This window comes from Nannospalax galili, unplaced genomic scaffold, assembly GCF_000622305.1.
Source record: "Nannospalax galili isolate Female #2095 unplaced genomic scaffold, S.galili_v1.0 scaffold1617, whole genome shotgun sequence".
Classification (NCBI taxonomy): Eukaryota; Metazoa; Chordata; class Mammalia; order Rodentia; family Spalacidae; genus Nannospalax; species Nannospalax galili.
This window is the reverse complement of record NW_008340915.1, coordinates 1,794,929-1,820,957: the sequence shown is the minus strand read 5'-3', so window position 1 is coordinate 1,820,957 and position 26,029 is coordinate 1,794,929. Positions and strand designations below refer to the sequence as shown.

The window sequence follows — 26,029 nt, the reverse complement described above, 5'->3', positions numbered from 1 at the left end:
GCTTATAAACATGTACAAGGAAGGAGGTCAAAGTCCAATGCAATCTTTTAACTAAAGTTGTCACAACACCTTTTTTTGCTTCACTAATTTGCACATGTGCTACTAATAGGGGTTATACAATAGGATCACTTATATATTGGGGAAAATATCTGAATGATGTCTCCTCACGCAATGTGAGAACGTATATGGCTATGGGTCATGGACACTTGGATCCATCAATTACATAACATTCATTTAGACATCCCAAGTATTAACAGAGTAGCAATTTAATATCACCTTCATAATCAAGGTCGAGGTAAAGTCTATGATTTAAATGTGTTCAAGGTACATGTTAAGAAATAAAAAGTTTAAATATGAGAAAGGTGGATATTCAAATTTGGACATGTCCACCATTTTACTATACAAACATGAATGTTTTCCATGTTTCCATGAATAAATGTAGCAATTTAATATGACCTTTATAATTAAGGGCGCTCTATCATACTTACTATTTCAAATGAAAATTCTTTTACCACTGCTTTCATTTTTCTCTTGGTTCATAAAATAGATTGAGCTGCAACAAGCTTTCATCAAATGTTCTAGTATAGCAGAAAACACTGCCACATCCTGACCAATCCAAACACTTCCAAGTATCCTCCAATCCACCCAGCAGTTCTCTATGCAAAAGCCAATACAAGCATGCTTTCATTTTTCTGGAACAGTAAGAACATATGACAGTATGAAGACTCACTTGAACTTGGCCTCTACCTCCTCAGCAGCTTTCTGATACTCCTCAGTGGTGACTTTGTAGAACTCTGAGCTCTGTGGACAAAGACAAAGTTTTCACTATGTAAGAAGGCAAGATGTCTGAAAGACTTATCTTTCAAAAAATAAAACCAACATTGCTTCAGCAACTCAGTAAGTAGAGCGATTCCTTACTTAGTGGCATACATACAGAAAAAGATGTACAAATACAGTACAGTCAAATACAGTAGCGCTGTTAGTATAAAAATTGTAACTACACAGCAGATGGTCATACTTTTTTGTGTAAAAACTGTAACTACAGAGTAGATGGTCATCATTTTTGATGCTTCTGAGAAAATTCCTAACACATTTTTGAAAGATGATGTAGATCTATGAAACTTGGTTTCTACCACTGCAAAATCAAAGGCTCCACGAGCTCCAACAATGAAATCTGCACATACTCTCATTTTCCCAGTGCTCCAACTAGGATGTTAAAGGGCTGTCCTTTGCACAATATTTTGGTTTCATAGTGGAACTTTATGGGACAGAATTTGTTCTGTCGTCTCCACATGACTAAAACAGCATCAACATTTGTAACAATCAGTAGGAATGAAAAGGCGGACTCTGTCACTTTAGTGTAAAAAATGGAGGCATTATTACATGAACACCTGAACAATGTAAACCAAGCTGGAGTGGCAAAGCGATGCCTTCCCGGGGCAGCAGGGCTGAAAATGATCCACTCTGACTAGCTACTTTGAAACCAGTCTGGAGTTGCATAAATGACCCAGGAGCCCCCAGACTCAATGAAATATCCTGAAAAACACAGGGCAGTGCAGAAGAACACAACAAAATACAATGCCCTGTTGTGTGCCTTTGCTCCCTAATCATGCAGGTTTCGTGTGCATGGCTTGGGGTGGTTTATTTTTTAATAAATCATCATTGGTTGGTGGGAAAATGAAACTGAAAATGTCTCACACTAGCGACCCCTCTGCATTTAACAATCCAGGTTTCTAGGATGTAGATAAAATCAATAGGTATGTGATTAGACAGCAGACTCAGGGTGGCTGAAGTCATGGACAGGTCACCATCTGAGATGATGAATGGCTCTCTATCAAGTACTGTCCCCTATGATGCTAACATTTACTATAATCTTATTTGGGCTACGATTTATCTTTCTTGCACCTGATCAATAAAGATGAACAGAACAGTTGTAAGGATTGATTGTAATTTTTTATCATTTTCAAGTACAAAGGTTCATTTCTGACATGAAGACAGTATCCTAAGTACACTGCCTCTGCATCTTTAAAAAGTGCAATTTGAATGATCAGTGGCACTCGTCTACAAGTGGAGAGATTTTAATTCATCGGTAGGTCTAAAGCGATCAAAAAGCCATTTGTCTTCTCAAGATACTGTAGCTTCAGGTTATGTCACAGCTCCCTATCTGCTTCACTTATAGGACTTCCTTCCCCTAAAAACACCCATCACTCTCACACGCTCTTTTGCCATGTTTGGCTTAAGCTTTTCTTGGAAGCTTTTTTAACAAAGAGAGCAACAACAAAGGCAGTTATCAAACTCTCACTGACAGTGCAGAGAAGGCCCTGGGTCACACGTCACTGAGACCCACCTTCAAGTGGGCGTTACCCACTGAACTGACTGCTTCCAAGCAGTAACAGCAGGATTAACACTTTCACTTATTTTAAATGATTAAAACAACAACATCTGGCTAGGATTGGGGTGAAAGGTTCTGTTCTAGGTCCTTTCAACCTTCCCCAGCTTCCTCTCTAGTTTTTACGACCTCTGAAGTATCTATGATAACTAGCACTGTTTATTTCGACCCAAGCTGCTGCAGAAATCAAGAAAGGCAAGAGGGCTATGAAGCTGGGCAACGTTTTCACAGTGAGACCAACATCCTCATAAATTAATTTTGGAGGAAAATAACTAATTTGGGTAATTCTACTCTGGGCACAAATTCTAAATGCTCAAAAATAACACAATTTTCTAACAAGATTAATGAATAAAACAATATTTCTGCCATTGTATAAATCACTGAGTTCCCCTCCCCTTTGCGATGCCAAACGCAGGTAAAATGATGATACTGCCTATGTCAAAATTTTCCTGGCATGTTAAACAAGCAAGTTGAACCTACATGGGCTTCAAGCTGACCATAGGATTCTCAGAATAAAGCTTTATGCTTTAATCTGGCTCCACACCTCGACCTCAGTGACCAGTTTCCCACATTACATACATATTTCTAACAATAAAACACCCGAAGGAAGTAATACTACACACCTACTAAAGGAATAAACACAAACATACTTAAGATATGTAGGCAGTATTTCATTAATTTAAACATTTACTTACTAATTTAACACTAGATCCTTGTTATTCCAATAATGTCCATCCAGGGAAATTAGATCCCCAAGAAAATTCCCACCTCATATGAAAGAAAAGGAAGGATCACAACACATGTGTGGATGGTGTGTTAGTGAAGTTCTGAAGATCTTTGGCCTTCTAATACATCAGCCATTCATCCAAAAGCAAAAACAAAAGCCTTCAATATATTTCAATGGGAGAAAGGATGAATACGGGGCATTCATCCAGTGGAAAATTATACAGCACAGAAAAAGAATTAAGCGTGTACATTCAAATGAGCAAAAAGTACATTAGAATTCAATTTATGTGGCCTGGGAGAGTGCACAATGATGAAAAGGACTAGTAAGTAACAAGCTGCTGATGAGCTCCAGGTGGCAGCAGTTCTGTGGTGGTGGCAGAAAGGGAACGGAAGTGCAGGGCACCACAGAGAAAGGGAATACCAGGTGTGCGGTTCACTCTACTGCTCTGTTCTTGAAATGAGAGATGGGTGTTCACCGAGACTCTTAAAATATTATTCACAACATATAAAAAAAACTGCATTACCTCTCTCTGCCCACAAACGGACCAATTAACAAATGATGAAATTTTCCAGAACATGAAAATGCCTAGGGAAAGGAGATACCTGTGAAGATGCTGGCTGCATGGAGATATCATACATACACACACACACACACACACACACACACACACACACACACACACACACACCAAGTGTATGCTTTCCACCTACTTTAGCTGAGAACTTACACTCAGAAAAGGGGCAGAAAGTAATAGGCTCCCACATGCCAGTCAGCTTTCGCGCATGTCAACATGTTACTCAAAGCACAAGCTAAGTGGTGAAACAGCCCTACAGTACTTGAAACCAGTAGTCATGGTAACAGGTACTGACTAGTCCAAACTTTGTGTGTGTGGTACGGAGTTGGTGCATAATTGTTGTAGAGGTCAGAGGTAGATGTGAGTGTTTTCTTCACTCTCCACCTTATTTTTTGAGGCAGAGTCTCTCGCTGAGCCTGGAGAGCACTAATTTGGCTAGACTAGCTGGTCAGTGAGTTCCAATGATCTGCCTGTCTCTGCCTCCCCAGTGCTGGGATTACAACCACTGGACTTGGGTGCTAGAGAGCTGAACTCAGGTCATTCTGCCTGTATATCAAGCACTTAGCCAAATGAGTCATCTCCCCAGTCCCTGAACTCTAAGATTTTATAGGAAAATTTCCAGCAATGTTCCTTTTCTGTTCTAAAACCTAAACCTGGACCTCATGTAGCATTTAGCTACCAAAGCTTAGTGTCCTCTAACCTCTGACAGTTCCTCAGGCTTTGCTTGTGCACTATGACATGGACACTTCAAGGATATTGTCAAGTATTTTGTAAAAAGACTAAAAATTTCTCCTGACTAGGCTGAACTCACTCATGATAGCAAAGAACCCCACAGGAGCAATGTGCATGACAGTACACATTGCTACAAGTCAATAGATCTTTCTACTGGTGGTGCTGACCTGATCATGGGGTTAGGGAAGTGTCTGTAGGGGTTTTCCATAGCAAAGCTACTATTTGCTATTTTGTAATTCATCACCTGTAGGAGATACAAGGAGTCTATGCAAATACTCTGTTTCTCCTCAAGGTTTTGTCCATCACTTTGATATGTCCCCATCAGCAAGTCCAGTCTGCACCAGTGGTAACTGTGGTCTGGTGATGCACTTAGCTTTAAATAACATTACTGCACCTCTAGACCTTACTGATATGACAATCTTCACTTACTTTTTTAACTCAATAATGAAAATCATGTAGTACCATAAGAAAAGGTCTTTAAAAGAAGAATCTTCAAAGACTGGATAGCTGTTCTTGAAGAAGAATAAATTCCCCACAGGGCGATTATGAAGTACAAAATGGGAGGCAAGAAGAAGAGGGTACAGAAGGGAAGTTAAAGAGCTAGAGAGGGATAGACCTATGTCAGAAAATTCAATCCCCTCTCCTCCTGTAGTCACTGATGACCAGGGTGGCCAGGCTGCACTGCATTGTGGGAACCTCTATCTGTACAGTTGTAAGGAGCTGTCTATTGCTGGTTCTTAGGAGGAGTTGAAATAAGGATGGAGTGGATGATGACAGATGTTCTCCCAGGCGCTGCCTGAACTCTCGGTCCAGGATTTTAGGAAGGTACCCCGACTCTTTCCCCACCATTTTCGGGCAAAGGCCTGTGGACCAGCTGTTTCAGAGCCACACACGGAGCTTGGTAAGTTGTAATGTCCTGAGCCACACCCTGAATCTCTACGGTTGAGTGAGAAAGATGAAGCTTTAAAAGGTTATCTCAGGTGATTCTGAGCACACATAAAGTTGTAAACTACTGGTTTCTAGAAAGAAGATCAATAAACTATTTAGCTTGCATTCATAGTGAAAACAACCAGTGTCTTTGAAGAATGATGGCAAATACCACTTACCATTATTTAAATGATTTGCAGACAATATTGGGAGAGAAACTAATGTGGAACCCCAAACTGCTCTAAGAAGCCTAGCTTCCCACACTGCCTGGGGACACGTAGTGCTAATACCTCAAATCATGAGGAAACAGAAGTACAATAGTTCTGAGAATGGCTGTTCTTGGCATTGGTCCATCTTGAGAGAGTACTATGTTATACTTGATGCCACCTTGTTTATTAATTACAGATGCTGGCACTTGAATGTCACTGCTGTAACTAACTCTGCCCTTCGTTTAATCTTACAATTTATAGTAGTACATGCTTACATCAACTTTTTTTTTTTTCCTCCCTGTAGCCCTAGGCCTGTGTCTGCCTACTTCCTGAGTGCTGGGATTAAAGGCATGTATCGCTACACCTGGCCTACATCAACTATTCTTATCTGATCAGTTTACAATGGTAAGATTTGGTTCAAATAAATAATAGCTCTATTCCTTATTTCTAAAGCAGGTGTTGTGTATGTTCTATGAAACTTCATATTGTATGGGGCCATCCTGGTAAAACGACCTTACAAAGAGAGCAAGTGCTTGCTTCTACTAAAATCAGAACAACACAGAAGATCAGCATGGCCCCTGTGCAAGGACGACATGCAAATTGATGAAGCATTCCATATTTATTATGATCAAAGCATGTTATATGCATATATGAAAATGTTACAACGAAACCCATTATTTTGTATAATATATGCTAATAAAAGTAAAAGCGAAGATTTAAAGTATTTTTTTACAAAAAGAACCCAAAACTATGAGATGGGGCACAATGCTCACGATCTTGCAAAGTGGTCTTTCAATGGGTGGTTGCTGCCTTTGGAAAGGCTTATCACTCTCATGCCTGTGAGTACTTCGACAGCTTGAAATTGAGGTCGCCTCTATTCACATTCGTTTTGCACAGTGGCCTGCTCTATCAGCCACAGGAAAAATTCTTGGTATGATTTGCCTGCTTGTGATATGGATTTGTGGCAGGTAAATGTGATTTAAATCAAATATTAAAGATCTGATTTATTAATTTCTCCCTTCCAGACATAAATTTTATTGATATAAGCATAAAACATATTTCCCACCAAGAATTTTGTTGAGAAAGTAGACCTCATAAATTCAAAGTAGAAGGATAGCATCTTTTAGATATTTTAGCACTATGAAAAATCTGATAAAGGCTGTCTTTCTTTATTAAGTGAAATGACTTCCTAGAAGGTGAATTATGTCCAAAACAAAAGCATAAGTCTTTAGATTTGGGGTATATTTCTGACTCATGTACTAGAGGACAAGGTATCATTGGAAACAGTAAGTTTTTAAAATTTTCTATATTAAAACATCTTCTCAATGAAGGCACTGGGGACCAATTATTGGAAATATAGGCAGCAAACTGAGTGGGGAGATGGCTCTACTGTACCAAGCATTTTTGTTGTTGTTGCTGTTTGTTTTGATACAGGGTCTCCCTGTAGTTCTGGCTGGCCTGGAACTTGCTATGTAGACTAGGCTGGCCTCAACCTCAGAGAGATTCAACTGCTTCTGCCTCTGCTGCGCCACCATGCACAGCCCTTGCTGTACACAACTTTTATTTAAAACATGAATATGATGTCCACAGAACAATTCTTAGGAGTATAACACGGTGATGAGGAACATGGACTTTAGGGTTAGACTACCAAACCATGGCTCTACCTTTGAGGAACAGAACAAATTATTTAACCCCAACAGGTGACTCAACTGCAAAATATAGTTTTAAAAAGTGTGTGTAAAACTCTCTGGAAAGTACTTGAGAGACTAAGTCATTGAGAACAACAGTCTTTTCTAGGAAAGCAATCACCACTTAATGCAGCATGCCCCTTCCCTACTCTGAGGTGAACAGGAAATATGAAGATGTGGCATGGTTGCTAGAAGAGTCAATGCTAACTAACTGGCCCATGGGAAAAAGCAATGAAGTCTGGTGCTATCGCCATGCCTGCGATCACAGCTCTTGGGAGTCTTGAAGCAGGAGGATCTCGAGTTCAAGGCCTGCCTGGACTACAAGGTGAGAACCTGCCTCAAAACACTCCCCCCTCAGATATTATCACTAATAAAATGCAATTAAGTCACTAAATAGCAAAAATCCTTAAAGTAGGAATTTCTCCTGGTCTTAATTTTCACCCTGCATTATAAATCTCTAAAAATGCTGTTCATCATGAATTCCTAGTTTGCATATGGAAGGAACCCTTTAATTCTGAAGCCTCTCCGTAGGTAAAAATCCCCCCAATGTCTGAGAGAAATGCTGGTTTAAGAAAACATTCGCCAATACTTCAAACACATAACTTTCCTCGGAGCAACATTTTCTTATGGGTTTAAAACTAACACCCAAATGTTAAGGAAAGAGAAGAAGTTGACAATATTTAAAAATAATTCCAAAACTAATGACTGAGAGTATCATTTTTTTATTAAGTGTCATAAAGAATCAGCGCATTACTCTGAATTTTGAAACCATGGGATCAAATCTTTTAAAGACAATTGCTGTTCTACCCATCCCTGTTCCCTCAGAGCTCTGTGCTCAAGTTGTATAAATGGTCACCACCCTTTTCCTCTTCTGAACCGTGCCCCCTGGATTCCAGCAGGAACAGCTGGAGTCTGACTCCCTTTACCCTTTCCATTGAGCTGGTGACTTGCTCTGGCCCATGGAATGTGGCCACGTGAGTGTGCCAGTTCCTTGCGCTCAGAACCTTGCCCTTACACCATGCCAACAAACCCCAGTTGGCCTGATGGAATACAAGTTACTGAGCGGAGGACATCCTAGCCCCTTCAAACCTCAGCCCACTAAGCAAGAGCAAGTGTAGCTGAGACCAAAGCTGCCAACTGACACCAGCCTAACTGGTAGTCTGCAGAACGGGGCAAATAAATGGTAGTTATTTTAAGCCACTATGTTCAGGGTGGTGTGTTATACAGAAAAAAGTAACCACTCCATGCCATTTCTGTGTTCTCATAAAGAACACAGACTTTTACCAAAGTATCAGACTGTACCAACAATATGTGTTTCCATGTGGTTTGTAACCAGTTCTTAAGGCCCTAAGGGAAAGCACCTGTCCATGATTCCAATGTTTCTTCTCCAGCTAGGGGCACTGTGTGGGCAAGCTGGGGAACCTTTAGGAGGGGGACCTCGCTGACAGAGTTAGGCCACTAGGGACTAGGTTTCTAGTTCCAACCTCACTCTTTGCTTCCTGGTCTGTCACGATGTGAACAGCTTCCTCCTCATGCTTCTGCCACCGTGAATTGAGAGAGCCCACCATGTCTTCCTTGTCTATGATGGATTGAAATTCCATACATACAAGATACAGCTCTCCTCTTTTAAGTTGATCTGCTAGGTATTTGGTCACAGTGATGCAAAAGTAACTAACAGATGCATTGCCCTATTCCTTGTTATACTAAGGGCACTGAAAAGAGCACAAGACACAACTTACTGAAACAATGTGAGACCAACACCACTAAATCTGAATTCCACTTCACTTTTTTCTTTTAAAACACTATGAGCAAGAGAGACAAGTCTAATATAAATGATGAAATAGTGCATCTATCAGGCCTCCTACAGATTGAGAGCACCTTAGCCTAAAAGGCCACACAAGTGGGCAGGATATTGGTTAAGAGTAAGTTCAAATGCCAGGTGGGGTGGCTCATGATTTTAATCCCAGTACTCAGGATACAGAGGCAGGCAGATCTCTGTGAGATCAAGGCCAGCCTGGTCTACACAGTGAGGCTAGGGAGACCCTGTCAAAAATAACCAAAACAAAAACAAAAACAAAAAACGATTGTGTTCAATTGCAGTAACAGCAGAGTCAGAGTTGAATAGGTAAACAGTAGCTTAAACAAGCAAGGTGTTTATTTGTCCACATAATAAACAGTCTGGATACTGGAAACCTAGGGTGCTATAGCTGTCTGAATTTGTCAATGACTAAGTAGGCCCTTCTCTATCCCTTCCCAGCCTTCTTATCATTTAGCTTTGTCCTTGGGCCTCAAGGTGGCTACTTCATTCAGTTATTCTGTCCACTCTCCCAGGAAGGGCAAAGGGGAGGGTTAAGGAGGAGAGAGGCCTTTTTCAGACATTCCTACTTACATGGTATGGTCATGGCTATACACCATGCACAACCCTGTCTGGAAAGAGGCAGAGAAATCAAGGATTCTTCTCTTGCTTCTAGAGTAAAGAATAACCTGTGATGGGTTTTCTGTGAACCAATCTATCACACCTGCCAGAGAGCTGGGGTCATGGAACAATGTCAAAGTCACACACTGAGGAGTGGGCTGAGTTCAAATGCAGGCCTTTCACGATTTCTTTCTAATCTCTCTTAAACTCCTAGGGCGTGGTGATGGCAAAGGGGGTGTGGACTAGTCACCCATCTCATACTCCAGAACCAAATTTTAGACAGTGTGGGAAGGAAATGGAAACCAGCTATCGTGGCGCTGTTTCCAAGTTTCTCTGGGCTGGCTGGGGCCCAAGTGTCTCAGTGTGTGACACGCTTCCACTTTCCATTTTCAGACTGGCTCCCTCTTCTAAACATGTTAAAGTGCACACACACAGACACGAGTGTGAGGTTTGAACAGTTTAAATTAGATCCAAAGGAAATGCAAGCACGGGCAGCGTATATGCAGCACTACTCAGATTCCAAGTCTCAGTTCTGCTCTCTTGTACACTCTATGATCACAGCTGTGGCATATAAGAAAAGAACAAATCAAAAAGGTCAGAACAAAATTTGTTAATTAGCTCTTGGCAGTTCTTTTACAAAATGCTTCACATGAAGGTAAGGGGCGTGTTACGTAACTCACGGAGGCTAAGGTACAACGGATTCTGGTGGCCTGAGACTGTTTTCCAAAGGGCAGCTCTGCTCCTTCCTGTCCTCTTGTGGACTTACCACTCTCACTTTTAGCTCAGACTGAGGGTCACAAGGGACTCATCTGATCAGGGTTGTGGGCAGACTGGGCTGAAGGCATGGCTCTCCTCTTTGTAAGATGATCTACAACTACCCTTAACCACAAGTCTTTCCTTGTCTGCAACTCCTCAAATGCAAGCATCACTTGCACGGCCAGCCAATTCAAACAAAGGTCCAGGGTGTTCAGACAGTATCGCCAGCTAAAAGCATACCTGTTGCTGAATAACTATGCCAGAACAGTCTGATTTATATGTTTTGCTACAACTCCCCCAGGAATCACACTATAACATATGATCAGTCAGATGTAGGTAAGTATGTATTCCCTAGGGTTACATACCTTTAAATTAGGAACCTAATTTAAAGCTGCATAAACTATGGTTGAGACACAATTCCAGGCACGAAGCCCTGAAATGATTTACTCTGCACTAGTTACTCTTCTCACCACTAGAACAATATCTGATGGGAGCAGCTTAGAAGAAAAAGGATCTGTCATGGCAGGGGAGGTGTGGAGATAAGGGCTCCATCTGCAGCGACTACGGCTTGCAGCATGGCCTGGTATATCTCAGGTGATCAGGAAGCAGAGGCCTCAGGCCAGAACAGGGCTGCTATAACCCTCCAGTCCCAGCCTTGTAGCAGTACATTTACTACAAGACCCCATGTCCAAAAGATTCTACAACCTCCCAAAACAGGGCCATCAGCTGGGAACTGAGTGTTTAAACACCCGAGCTTGTGGGGGATGTTCACTCAAACCACAGCACACTCAAGGGCAGTCATAATAGAGTCCATGACTTTTCTTCAAACAGAATTACACAGAACCAAGGGATTGACTTTGCAATAGCTACATTTTCACCACAAAAATCTGGAGAGCTATTCAGTAAAAACAACACACACACACACACATACACACACACACACACAAAACTCCTCTAATTATCCAGTTTATCTGCAGGTTTTACTTTTTCTCCTGAGACACCTACTGGAAAAGTCTAATGCTGATCTGAGTGGCGTATTGCCCGTATCCCTTATACACTAAGAATGGTGGGAGGAATTTTAAATCCTTGGTAAGAAATGGGGCCCCTGAATACAGTAGCTGGCATCTTAAAGCACCTCTTATTACTGGCCTTTTGAAATCCTTAGCCTTGATTCCACTCTCTCCTGATAATCTCCTTTTAGCCCTTTCCTCCCCTTTCTAGCTCTGCTTAGGGGACCATTATCTACAAGGAAGGGAAAGTAAAGATATTCAAATCATGCACAAACAGCCAACATGGAGTCAGATTCAAGGAATATCAGATCTAGCATTCTGTTTCTAAAACGTGCCCCATGGAATGGTTTGGGCTGTGTAACGTCTCACTTTAGCATTAAAATGAAGTATGATCCTATCAGGGGCACAATACAGTTCAGAGGTTGGCAAAAAATGTAGTTTTGCTTATGGCAGATAGACGGTCTCAAGCACACCACCATTCCTCTTAATAATTCTTGGATCCCTAGACAATTAAAGAACCTCAATTTCCACTACTTATTGTCATAGCTGTTTGCCAACCCCTGAAAAGTGAGGCCCAGATATAAGTGCATTTCGTCCTATGTAAGCATGAAGCTCAGAAGGCTAGACATGTATCCTGAGTACTCTTAAATTTCTGTTAATAACCATTTGTGAATATCTGTAAGTGCACCTTAGTTTTTCCAACCCTATTCAATTCAAATCCATAGTTAGTGATCAATAACAAATGACTAATTAAGCACTTGATATAGATTAAAAAGTCCTGCTATATACTAAAGACAAGTGAAGATGCCCTGTGGGGAGGGAAAAAAAAAAACCCACAACTGTGTCTTATCCAAACATATCTCCTTCCATAATCCTGATTTTAAGCTGGATGTAAGATCAATCAAACTAAATTTCCAAGCTTGCTTCCATCTAGGCTAAACTGTAAGCTGCCATGTGGGACTTCTAGCCAGGCTGTTTTTAAAGGGTGTTGATCTCAGCAGGCAGGAAACCTGTTCACTTTCTCTCCTCTCCCAAACCCCTTTCTTCAGTCTGCAATGTAAATGTGAGGGCTGGCATGTGGCTTCAGTGGCCATCTTGGACTAAATGGGCCTTAACAAGGGGAAAATGGAACAACAGGTGCAGTTCCCACAACACTGAGGCCACTATGGCAGTCTGTGGATGGCTCCAATCTAGACTTTATTAAATAAGAGGAAAAATAAACTTCATTCTGATTGAAGCCATTCTACTTTTATGATATATGAAGTCAAACTAATCAAGAACAGACCCTCTTTAAGCCCAGAGATGTTTGCTTTTCATACAGCTCATGAATAACTTCAATAAAACATGCGACGACACACTCAGAGTACCTTTCTCCTGCAGTAAGGCTCCGCTTCTACTTCTTAGAAATTTCCGTTTCCGTCTGCTTCTCTCCCAACAAAGAGCAGGGAGAATTAAAATTTTTTTACAGCCATGTTTAACTCTAGCGTTAAATCTTACCATCTCTAAAAAGCCACGTTTCATGAAAACCTCATTGTCTCCTGGGTGCCTTGGCAAAATTAATAAACTGCTCTTGTAATTACCCTCTCAGTCCATCTTTGCTGTGACTCATAAAAGAAACAGCTATTCAGGACTTCTTGTGCTATTTCTAGCTTTATTCCAGGAGCTTTAGAAACTTCACTAATTAGAGCCTCATGGTCTTTTTTTCTTGACTTAGTTTTCTAATTAAAACAGGAATTGCAGATTCACTGACAGCCTTGCCACCAGACAAGGATAACCTTGGCTAAATTAACTCATGCCTCGGTTTCTTCACCTGGGCAGTGTAAATAAACAACTACACCAAAAGGACTCAACTGCCACCTAAGTTTCCTATATTTGTACCGAAGGTCTATGCTGGACACTATGCCAGGAATCTGGAATATGATGGTAAATAAACATGGCCCAACTTTTATACAGAGTTTATGGAAAAAGTGGGAGAGAAATTGAAAAGTCCTATAAATAAATATATAATTAGTGAAGTAATGAAGTGCAACAGAATTCTGATCCGGCGGTTTCTACTGCAGGAAGTGGTTGTTCTAATGAGCCTCTGAAGCCCTGTACTTCTGTGGAGTATCTAACTACCCTTCATATTCAGTTCTGGCTTAGCTATAATTTTATTTACCTTTAATTTCTCTAGCCGTTTCACTGTAACAATTCAAGCTGCACATCCGAGTGCCCTCGTCTTAAGTTTGTTCTAATCTCTTTAGCAATAGGAGAGAGCTACTTGTCTTGATGTAGAAAGAGGTCTGAGAATATGAAACTCAGAATGCAGCAAAGCATTCTGTAAGTGAGAGGCATGCACACACACAGAACACCCAGAAATGTTCTGCAAATAACAGCTCAAGCTGTCACCTTGAGAAGGGGATATAGGAGATTATGTTCTTCGTATTTAATAGCCACCTATAGCAAGACTTTAGTAGAGATTATTTTGATAAGAAATACAAATTTAGTAAGAAAACTAATCATGTATGAATTTTCAGTAATTTACACCAAAATCATTAATCACACAAGAAAATTATCTAGATAGATATATGAGTTGGCGCACTGAGATGGCTTATGGAGTAAAGGCACCTGGTGCTAAGTTAGACAATCTAAGTTTGTGTTAGGGACCCACATGGTAGAAGGAAAGAATCAAGTTCTGCAGCTGTCTTCTGACTTACACACTCGTGCCATGTGTGCCCCACCCTCTACCACAAAATGAATAAAATATAATTTAAATTTTTAAAAAATGCTTAGATAGTACTGGGAATGTGGTCCTATTTTGCATTTGTCCTGAATGCAAAGCATTACTTTTCTCGCTGTTTTCTATTCTACAATAATGCCAATAAAAGGTCTGGTATTTTCTGCTTCTTGCAACAAAACAGCATCACTCATTTGTACTCACCTTTCAGACTCTGAATCACACACCTGAGACCTTTCTGCTCGTGCAGTGGTCTGTGCTTCTTCTACGAGGGTGAGACAAAGCAATTTCACAGTTATCAGAAGGGTTATCAAGAGAATTTACCGGGATGTCTTGCAAGACCAGTAGAGTAACTCCTAAATTACTGTGTGTTACCAGTGTGGGGACCTTTCATTCTCTCGAGGGCTCTGTGATGCAGCACAGTCATTCTTAGGTCATAAGTCTTCCTTGGGAAGTGTTCAACGAGATGATACTGCATGTGCATTTAACCACACACACTGGATGGCTTCACACAGAGGCCGTCATATGGGTACTGCCAATGCGTCCCTGTTGGTGCCCTACAGTACCGGAGCTGGTATCCCTCTGCTCCTATACAGAGGTGCTCTGTAAATCTATCAAACGAACTCTCTTGTGTTTGCTCAGCAGAAGCACTGATGCAGGCCTCTGCTGACAGAGCTCACTTGAAAGCCGAGGCCTAACAAGCAAGCTCCAAATGACGATTCTTACTGGTGAGCATGTCCAGCCTGTGGCCCAGGGACCACATTTGGCTGAGGCTGGTTGTAAATATAGCTTAACACTAAATTATAAACTTACATAAAACAGTGAGTTTTTAAAAAATCATGCCTCACAGTTCTTGAGCATGAACTTTATAAAAAAGTGTCACAAGTTCAGATATACTGGCCTTCACAGTAGAAGCAGATAAACATTAGGTCTGACTACCAGCAACTGGTGAGCTCCTTACTCACTCCTACTTTTACCATAATGGTCTGGAGGATTTGCAGCAGATGCTCACATTGATGATTCTGGCTTAGTCAATTCACTTAGGTCCCTGCCTCCGGACAGCCACTTTTAAATTCATTCAAAAAGCACTACTGCTGATGAGCTGATGCCGGCCAGGACAAGAGAGGACTAGAAGCCTAAAGACACCCCGAAAGGCTGGTGGGGAGTTGCAAACAACTAGCCAGTTGCAGTCACAAACACAATTAGCTTCTAGTTTTGAAATTCTGCTAGTCTTCAAGAACATCATTCATACAAATGCCGTGAGAAATAAGCTTTGCCATCCAACTCAGTACTCCTTGGCCTTGTAATGTCTAGTAGATTGACTGAAAATATGTTGGCATTCATCACAGAAACAATGAAAGAGCAGAAAACACAGTCTGAACACCCTAATTTTGAGAATGGAAGACCTCTCATCATTTTCCTGGAATCTAGGCTGAGAAGCTGTGAGTAAATTCACAGGGCATCCTTTAATTTATTCATAGCTAACTTTCTAATAGATACTCACAGCCAACAGGTAGGAGAAAGATCCCAAAACAAAAGGGAAGGTAGGGGAAAGGAAATTTGGGCTAGGAAAGAAAGTCCTAAGGAGAGTGGTGAGGCCCAGGCAAAGCCCGCCTTTGTTCTCTTCTGCCTAGAATGGGACTTTTAACTATATGACTGCATCAGATGTCTCTACCATCATGAGACAGAGAGGCATTTTATTGACGATGTTCTAGTTTGCTTTCAACTGTTGTGATAAAAACACTGACCAAAATCAACCCGAGGTGGAAAGGGTTTATTTGGCTTACAGTACAGTTCATCATCAAGGGAAGCCAAGGAACCCAGGGCAGGAACCTGGAGCACAGAGTACAGGGGAGTGCTGCTTACTGGTTCCCTCACCCATGTATATTAAGTTGATAACTAAAGATACCCAGCACAGATGCCTATACCAGTAACTCGTTCTGATCTAGAAATTCAACTTAAGGAAAATTTTCCTGAAAAGTGAACAAATCTCTGAGCTTTTTCACAGACATGACAGAGCTGATAGCTCTGTGTTTCTTTTGACCAGCTGACCTTGAAACTGAATGAAATCTCATTTTCTCAGAAGTAATACCTTTCCAAACCCACAGCAAATAAGCAGGTCTCGTGCAGGCTGGGTGCCACAGACTCGGACTCTGCACTTCTCTCCGAGGGAACAAGATGAAGAGAAGATGCTAACTGATCTTGGTGGAGTTGCAGGTGGCAGGCTTAATGAGGAGCTTTTCCGGTGATGGAGATACAGCAAAGCATGCCGGAGGTTTGAAAGATAATTTCATCACATGCCTAGAAAGTTACTTGTGTCACCTTCAAAGGTGATAGAAACATTACTTGATGAGTTAAGTAGATTTACTCATTAAGAACCACATTGTGCTGGGCATGATGGCGCAAGCCTTAAATCCTAGCACTTGGGAGGCAGAGGCAGGTGGATCTCTGATGAGTTCAAGGCCACCAAGGCCAGCATGGCCTACAAAGTGAGTTCCCCAGGGAGACCCTGCCTGAAAAACAAAACAAAACCCTATAGTGCTCACTCTTAATACACATATTTAACACCCTTATTTAATAAACTCTTAAAACTGGTGCTCAAAATAAGCATACAATTATCATCCCTTGTAATCCAACTTTTGTTACTAGCACTGTGTACTCTAAGAGGTCATACTGGGAGAAAAAAAAAACTGTAAAGTCCAACCAAAACAATTAAAAAAAAGATTTTTTTTTGTTTCTTAGATACAAATTTTACCTGAACAAATAGGCCATTAAAAAAACAAACAAACAAACAAACAAAACTACTGATTGGAAGCCCAGGTAGGGAAGGTCTAAACCACAGGCATTTACTACACACACTGCCTTAATAGTGGTAAGTGAAATTTCTGTGAGGTAAGGGTGGGTAAATCTGATTCATTTTGTTCCCATTGAGGTTGGGATGGCGCTTAGGGGTAGAGTGTGTGCCCAGCATGTGCCAGGCCCTGGAACTGATCCCTACCCCCCACACACACTCATTCATTTGACCCTTATCAAGTTAGCTTTCTTTGCCTTTCCTCTCCTTTTTCACATATTGCCAATAAGCATATGAGCAAAGGGGCTGCATAAGTTTCTAGGAACCAGTGCAATTTGTAGCAATGCATCAAATGTCTTTCAATAATAAATGCTGATGCACAAGCTGCATTTCTAGAAATATTGGTTCAAGCATTAATATAAAATTAATATAAGAATTAGTTTGTCATGGAGTTCATAATACTGAAAAACAAATATTCAAATAGGAGGAGAGCTAAAGTAAGTAATAGATGATTCATGTAATCAGTGATAGGAGTTGTTTAGTTGTCTTCCTAAAGGCAGAAAAGGAGATAAAAAATGTTTAAATTCTTCTGAGTTTTAGTCTTTGGTGAATAAATTTAAAAATAAGGATGGTTGCACAACAGTGTTATGATATTGTAAACTGTGCCTGGTCTCTTCTCAAAAATTACAACAAAAATCTGGTGTTTTCACATGCTACAGATGTAACCATCCTTAAGGCCAATACAGATGAAAGTTGGAATTGGCTTTTAAAAGGTAAGTTCAGGTTAAATCTACTTTAACTTATGAAGGTTATGTCTCTAGTTATTCTTGGTATCTCTGAAATCCTTCTGCTGCCTGTTAAGAGTGTCAATGTTCATTCTTCATTTGCTCAAATATTTACTGACATTCAGTTTCTACTATGCAAAGTAGTAGTAGTTGCTCAAGAGATATTTTAAGTAGTTATGTAATCCAGTGCTTACAACCTACTGAGATGTAACACTCAAATGAAAAATTCCTATAAATGGGACACTAAAGATTTCTCCTTCACAAATGAACTCAGTTCCATCAGATGAAGTTGAGACATCATAGCCTGGAGGAGACATGGGCTCCCCAACAGCAAATACTGTGAGGAATCACAATTTTACTTTTATTTCTTCTGATTTTATGATTAAAATCAGCCAAGGAGGAAGGATAAAGACCGTTTTTCCCCACCAGAAACAGCATGCTTAACCAAGGCTACACATTTGCTTGACGTCACATGGAAATGAAGAGCCAGACCCAAATCAGTCCAGATTGTAATATTATGGGTCCAAGGCTATAAGGCCTTATCAATTGAGATTTGTAGTTCCTTCAATACAAAGCAACAGATGGTACCCTATTTAGTATTTGACAAATTCATACTCTTCTTTGACTATGGAGGTCTTATATTTATTTCTTGATAGTCACAAAAATTAACTGCAACATCTAAGCAAAAGACCTGATGAAGATGGAATATCAAGTTTTAATTTCCTTTCATGAATCTGAGCACAAATCCAGATGTTAATGCCGGTGGCATGGTTTTTCCTAGTGCTATCAACGTGCATTAAATTACACAGGTGAATAGAAAAGTCAGTCTTAATTTAAGGGTTAAAAACTCAGATATGAAATGGAGAAAGATTTCAAAAGTGGCAAAGAGATCACCTATCCATTTCAAAGACGTGTTTATCTTTTTGTATTTCAAAGGAAAGGCCTTTTGAAAGATTTGGCATAGAAATGTGCATGTGAATAGAGGCACATTGAAAAGTCTTAGCTTTCAGATATAATGGCTTTCCCTCAGAAGCACTGTGCAGGATCCTGAATCTGTAAGGTGCATTTCATATGCTGCCAAGTACACTAAGGGCCCTGCAGTATCCCTTCTGTCCAGCTTCTATCTGATGGCTTATTAGCATTTTCCTGAATGGTGACCCGAAACTCTACTACCTGCAAGTGTTACCCCTCAAACTGCAGAAATGCATTCATTCCTGTGGTACTGAATATGCCAGAATGTGTCATAGTTCTTTAAAAAAAAAAAAAAAAAAGAGGGTACGCAGGATGGGGAAGGAAAGATAATTGTGGAGGACACACAATAAGCAAGTTTGATAGTCACTAGAAATATTCATGAAAATCTGTCTTTGAAAATGGCTGGTATTTGGTAGCCAATCTTTTCCATATGACTTCTGAGAAATGTTCTTAGAAAGAGCCCACAAAAGGATGATAACAAAATGCATCTCATCAAATGATCTTTCATTCTGGCATGGAGTTGCTTCCTTACATCTTCCACGTGGGCTTGCAACTCTCCCTCCAAGGCCCATCTCATTTATTATATCTTAATTACACTGTGCATTCTGCTGACTACAATCCAAGACCATTCAAACAAGGCTTCTAAGCACGAATGTATCCATCCACAAGAGACAAAGCACACCGCATTGTTAGTCCCCACAAAAGCAGACACCGGGGTCTTGGGGAGGAGTTGAGGTTTACAAAGAACAGCACATTCACCCCACACAGGGGGGTTCTTGTGGAACTCCTATGGTCTGAACACAGCTTGAGGGAAAGGGACTTGCTCTGTACTTTTGAAAAGCGGTCTTTATTAAAAAGATAAATTGGAAATACAAATGGAATCTGGGGTAAGCAATGTGAATTAGACTCTGAAGTGATTTCTTTTCCTAACACGCATTTGCAGAAATCACCGAGTAAAGAAAGTATGCAATAACCAGGCTGTGCTTGAATCTTGGCTTATTGCTCAGTGTGACCCAAATGTAACCAGACCAAATCCATCAGCAGGGAGATGTAAATGGCTCTGTGCTAGGCTGAGTTTCAACAGCATTCTCTGTGCCTGGTGAAAGCCCTCTCCAAGCAGAGGCCAAGTTACTAAGAAATTGTTTGTCATCTTAGATTGAATTGATCATTTGTTTCCCTGAATTCTTTTTCTCATCATTTACTCATTACATGCCTCCTTCTGATGGAAATAGACATTTATTAGCTTTTGCATTTATTGCATTGGCAAACAGAAACATTCTGCTGCATTTCCTGGGGGTTCACTCATTTATCTATTGGATAAGAGACTGAAGTTTTCTACAGGGCAGAAAAATTAAAATATCAGTCAGGTTGACAGTGGGAAAATGAGGGTCTCTGCCACTAGCAGCTTGCTTAAGCTTTTGGGTTAGTGAGGAAATGCGATGTTATTTCAGCAAGCCAGCACTGCACACATATCTAAAATTGTGGCTATTAGCTAGTAAGCAAGCCCTCCAAACATGCAGTATACATGGTACACTGTAAGGTAGCTCAGATGCAAAGTTAATTGTGGTTTTAAATGCAAACTACAGATGATGCTTCTAGAGATCCATTTCCATAGAAAGCTAGGGAGAAAACACTGTCTCAGTCAATCCACGAAACTGACGCTAGAATGACTAAATTTTAAGTCATAAGGGACCTTATGGGTCACTGAATCCATCTGTAGGAATCTTCTTTGCAGCACCCTGACAAACACATCACTCTCATTTGCTGAAACATTTACAGTGTTGAGGAAAGTGGCGTAGATCACAGTGCAGTCTGTTGGCGGGGGTTCACTTCCCAAAGATGGTTTAACTGGTGTGACTTGGGCAAGCCATGCAACCCTCCTGAGTCTCAAAGCCCTTGCTTCAGGCATTCATTATCATTGTGTTGAAAAAATCAGGGCTGAAGGAGAGAGGAAAGTCATTTAGAAGAGCAACTATTGTCTCAGTGGCCCAGCAGTCATCATAGGGTAAGTCATTGTCTTTTAATGCTGTGCCTCACCAAAGTAGGAAAGATACATGCATCCGTAATTCTCTATGATAGTAAACAAGCCATTATGATTGGCACCTGAGCTCACTTACAGCAGAGCTTTCTTCAATTCTCTGTCAATTCTTTCACTTCTTTTTCCCTCCTTTCCACCTGCCACCACACACACTTTCCAGTCTGTACTTTACATAAATTACCGCACTTAAAATCTTTCCATAGCATCTCCATGTTGGTACCATGACCCCCAGTCTCTGGATGAGGAAACTGAGGTAAGAAAACTTGTTTATAAATCTCTACACAAATCTCTTGTGTATGTGTGTGTGTGTGTGTGGGGGGGTGACCTCCAGAATGTCATAGAAGGAAAATTGGTTAGCAGGTCAACAAATGATTTTTTGGCACTTTTTAAAAAAATACAAGTGAAAATGTATTTTTACCATATACAAAAACCATAACTTAATACCATAAACTTAATGAACTCTTAGACTGAATAAGGTCAATAATTATATTTAGATAAGTAGAGGATTGCATGTAGAATATGGTGTTGAAAATCTTTCAGCATTTTTTAGCCCAGTTTCCCATATCCATCATGACCACGGAACCCTTCCTCTATTAGTACAGCTCTGTAGGTCTGCCGGAGCTCAGTAGAAGACTTCCTTCCAGACTCTTGTCCAAAGAAGTCACCAGTTTCCAACCTTGACTTGTTTAGGACCCACTTTTCTTTGGACACTGTGTCTAAGGGAACTATGGCTATCAGTTTCCCTATGGTCTAACAATTCCCATATTTATATACCAGAACTAGCCCCTGCCTCTGACTCCATATATAAGAGTACAATCATTTCACAGCATCATCAACTGGCTACCAAAGAAACCCCAAATTTAAATTGAGAAAATATAATTTGCAATTTATGGACATATAGCCCATAAAGTCCCTTTTCCAACAAGCAAACCTATATTCCCACCTTTTGTAGACTCTGCACCTACTTCAACTCTTGACCATTTGCTGAAGCCAGAAACAGACCCATCTTCTTTCTTGCCCTTCTTTCTAACTTTAGATCCTATGATCACACCAAATGTTCTTTACATTTTACTTCCTGGTCGCATTTGCCTTCTTTTTTCTTCCTTAACAGGCAAGTAATAGATGTGGATTTTATTCCAAGAAAGAAAGAAATTATATAATCTCACTCATGTTTGTAAAAGCACACTTGTTTTTAGTTAGAGAATGGAAGGTGAAAGGAGCAGAGGAATGAGGCAAGACTAAGATAAGTAAGGACACAGAGGAATTTAGGTCCAAGATGCTGGAGGCTTGTCTGTGCTGGGAACAGAATTAGAAAGCAGACAAAAGCGAGCTGTTTTAGAGTCAGCAGTTCACTTTCTTCCTAAAACATACTGCCTCCTACTCAGAAGACTCTAAGCCCCATGATGGGAAAGAACACCAACTTCAAGTTCACAGCTATTTCCTGTGTTTCATAGTTCCTATAACCAGAATTCAATATAGTGCAATATAGTTTTCTCAGCAATGTCTAGGAAATTTACAAGAAGAAGAAGAAGAAAGAAAAAAAAAGACTGGGGCTGGAGAGTTGGCTCAGCGGTTAAGAACACTGGTTGTTCTTACAGAAGATCCAGGTTCGAATCCCAGCACACACATGGCAGCTAACAACTGTCCGTAACTCCAGTTCCAGGGGATCTGACAGCCTGTTCTGTCTTTCACAGGCATTGCACGAAACAGGCACGCTTATCTGCATGCAGGCAATACACATATACATATAAAATAAAAATAATAAATAAAATATTTTAAAAATTTAAAAAAAGACTGAGAAACTTTATCCATGGATTGGATACGTAGCTCTTTTGGTAGACCCTTGTCTTGCATGCATGAAGCCCTGGGTTTGACCCAGCACTGCATAAAATGTGTATAATCCTGGCAGAGGCAGGAGGATTAGAAGTTCAAGATCATTCTTGGGCATATATATAGCAAGTTCCAGGCCAGTCTGGGGTATAGAAAACCCTGTCTCAAAAACAAGCAAATAAGCCAACAGCAAGGGTTTTTCTATGAAGGGCTTTGAGAGTGAATATTTCAAGCTTTGTGGCTATATGGTCTCGCTCACAACTGCTCAGCTCTTCTGTGGTGTAAAAGTAGCCAGAGACAATATCTAAACAGTTAAGTATGGCCCTGTCACACTTTATAAATGTTGTAAATTCAAACTTGATAGAATGTGTGTCATGGAATTATTCTTTTGATTCTTTCCCCCCGCAGCTATTTCAAACTGTAAAGTTTATTGTTGGCATGTAGGCCACACTATGTGAATGGCCTAGTCTACACAGGATGTAAGCATCAAGTAGTGAAAGTGACCTGAATAATCAATACATCAGTAGAATTTATCACAATGTAATCTCCACATTTGCTAACTGTCCAATGTACTGAGAAAAAAAAAAAAAAGAAGCACATCAATAACTTTGATACTTAGTACTCAACACTGTTGCTAAGAAGGAAGGAGGAAAGTGAAGGAATGCTCTCATTTTATGACTACCATATTATGAGAACAGAATCCTGTGATCTGTCCACTTGGCACATCCTAGTCAAATAATCCACATCTAAAATGATGTCAAATAATCACTTTCTCTTGATTCTAAAATAACAATTTGACAAATTATAGGCTCTATAGGGAATGTGAAAAGTCCTATACACTCTCGTATTATCCTTCTTAGAACACCCTTCTTAAAACATACACTATTTTCAGTCTGAACAATATCTGTATTAATAATCACAAGAATGAGTTTCATTAAAACTTCATTTTTTATACTCACAAAAAGAGAAACTCGTAAAATGGTTTTGTCAGATTAGAGTAAGAGGGCAATGGTAATACAAAGCTGCCTTTAAATAGTGAACAGATTCTAGCAGGCATATTAGAAAGGAGTAACATATAAACCGGTGTCCTGAGGAAAACTAGAGAGAAATGACCATGCTAAGCCTTGCTGAAGAGTCAGAATGAATGAGCCTATCCTTCTCAAGGTCACTTTGCCTTTTACAGCTGCAGCCCCAGCAGACCCTGCACCAAGGGCAGTCCTTAGGAAACCTGCTGCTGTTTCAATGATGAAAAAGAGGCTAGAGGGCAATGGGTCACTAGGAATTCCTCCAAAGCTGAGAGGAACAGGTGAAAACAAAACTGGAGATCAAGCACAAGGAAGACAGGTGCAAACAGCAGCTCTCAAGCCCTTTCTGTTTTGACATGGAAATTATCTGTGAATGGAGGGGAGGGAACATGGAAGAAGTGAAAACGTATCTGTCTACTTCACAATCACAGTGACATACTTGCTATTATGGACTTGTAGACACGCTTGGAGGAGGGACATTTGCTCAGTATTATAATGTATCTCTGGCTAATCCCCAGGTTGTTGAGCTTTCATAAGCACACAGAATCAAAGAGCCTCCCAAATCCATTGTATGTAACACAATCCCAACCCTTATAGCCACTCCTTAAGCCTGGGCAGAGTTCAGAATGTGGGCCTGGTCCCCTAGGCTTCAATCCCAGCTCTACCACTTACTATCCTTGGAACCTACAGAGTACATGGCCTCAGTAAGTTTGTACATGAAAAGAGCATACCAGCCACGCCAGCCCTGGACAGTTGGAAAGGTTAAGGAGAATACCGCAGTACTGGCAAATGGCAAGCTCACAATAAATGCTACTCATTTAAAATAATGAGGAAGGATTATGAATGTTGACTTGGGTTTGGGGAAAGGCACAGGGAAAATCAGGGGTGCATTTTTACTTGCTAAGGAATGCAAAAAAAAGAATGTCAATATTTGTTTACCAGACTCATCAGGCCTATTTACTATTCCTCTAGAAGAAAAGGGATTAGAGTCACTCTTGAAATCAGAGTGCCATTTGAACTCCACATAGAAGTGATCTGCTAACAAAGTGCAGACCAAAATAAGCACCGTCTGCTGGGCTTGGCCAGCCAGCTACTGCACTTGAAAAGCAGACCTGGCACTTTCTGAAAAGAGCATGAAGAATTCACTAGAGCACAAATGCCACAGAGAATGAGGGAACCAGTGATCATTGGGGCCTGGAAGCCTCTTCCCAAAAGTGTGACATGCCTGGTTCCTCATCTAGTCCCTGTCCAAGCACTAGCTTCTGGGGGCTATCCTACGTAAAACACCTCCCCCGCATCTTCATGTTGCCAATAACTCTGATCATGAGTAATCTTTCCGTATCAAATGTATCGCCACTCAACATAATTAATTATGTTGTGGATTATCGTGTATTAACTGATTGTTAACTATGTGGAAAGAGGAATTTGTGTCTTTGCTAAAGTACCAGAAGCCTAAAATGGAGCCTTCCATGGAGAAGGTTCTAAACAAGTATCTGTAAAATGAACAAATGAATAAGCCTGATGAATAGCTAATTGTGACAAATTAAATGGAAAAAGGAGCAAATTTCCTAAATTTGAAAACAGTATTGAAGAGTAATTAAAATAGTGTCAAAAAATAATTCCTTTAAAAAGTCTACAAAAATCTCAAGTTATTTAAAAGCAGTAACTCAGAAGAGATCAAGAAATTAGAGAATAGTTTATCTTGAAGTTAAGACCTGTGGAGCAACATACAAGGTAGGTTTATTATAATATATAATTTATGCTGGCTATGGTGACGCACTCCAGAATCAGAGGGGTCTCTGTGAGATCCAGGCCAGGCAGTCTACATAGAGAGCTTCAGTCCAGCTGTGGCTATAGGGAGACCTCTCTCAAAAACAGCCTCCCAAAAGTATATAGTTTACAATTTTAACTGTTAACTGAAATCAGTGAGCAATTCTCTCACTTAAAAATGTTTACAAATAAAGTTACAACAACAAACACATTAAAGAGAAGTCATTACTTCATTATTTAGAATAGCACGAACAGAGCCTTCTAGTTTAGGATAAATGAACAAGGAGAAAGGCAGCAGGAACACCTACCAGTACCCTGTTCCACTGTGCAGATGAACTTCAAACAAAGTCATTTTCTCAAAAGAAAAATTATCTTCTTTGGATAATGGGGAATTCCAGAAAACATATTAAATAAAATAGGCTATGGGAAAAATTTTAACTAAAGTGTGATTTTTCAAGGCAGTGAGTTTAGCAAGTATTTTACCACATTTTGTACCACAGAGAAAATGAGAACAAAAACAATTTAAAACAGTGGCATACTAAAACTAAAAAGACATTCACCCAGAACTGAAGAAACTGAGTTTATTCCTTCATTTCCAATGTAACAAATACAAATTTCAGTCATTAAAATAAACTGATTCATAGGATTAAAAAGGCCAGCCTGGTCTACATAGT

At 40.3% G+C, this 26,029-nt stretch overlaps 1 protein-coding gene and 1 pseudogene across 2 annotated transcripts in view; one reads left to right on the top strand and one right to left on the bottom strand.

The window, feature by feature from the left end:
* Positions 1-26,029, bottom strand: part of Chchd3 (coiled-coil-helix-coiled-coil-helix domain containing 3) — a 279,953-nt gene that overhangs the window by 57,255 nt on the left and 196,669 nt on the right. For both annotated transcript variants that reach the window (XM_008836074.3, XM_008836075.3), the window contains one exon: positions 731-801. In XM_008836074.3, the coding sequence (XP_008834296.1) occupies positions 731-801 (71 nt within the window). The remainder of the gene's footprint in view (positions 1-730; positions 802-26,029) is intronic.
* LOC115070888 lies at positions 6,084-6,181 on the top strand (annotated as a pseudogene).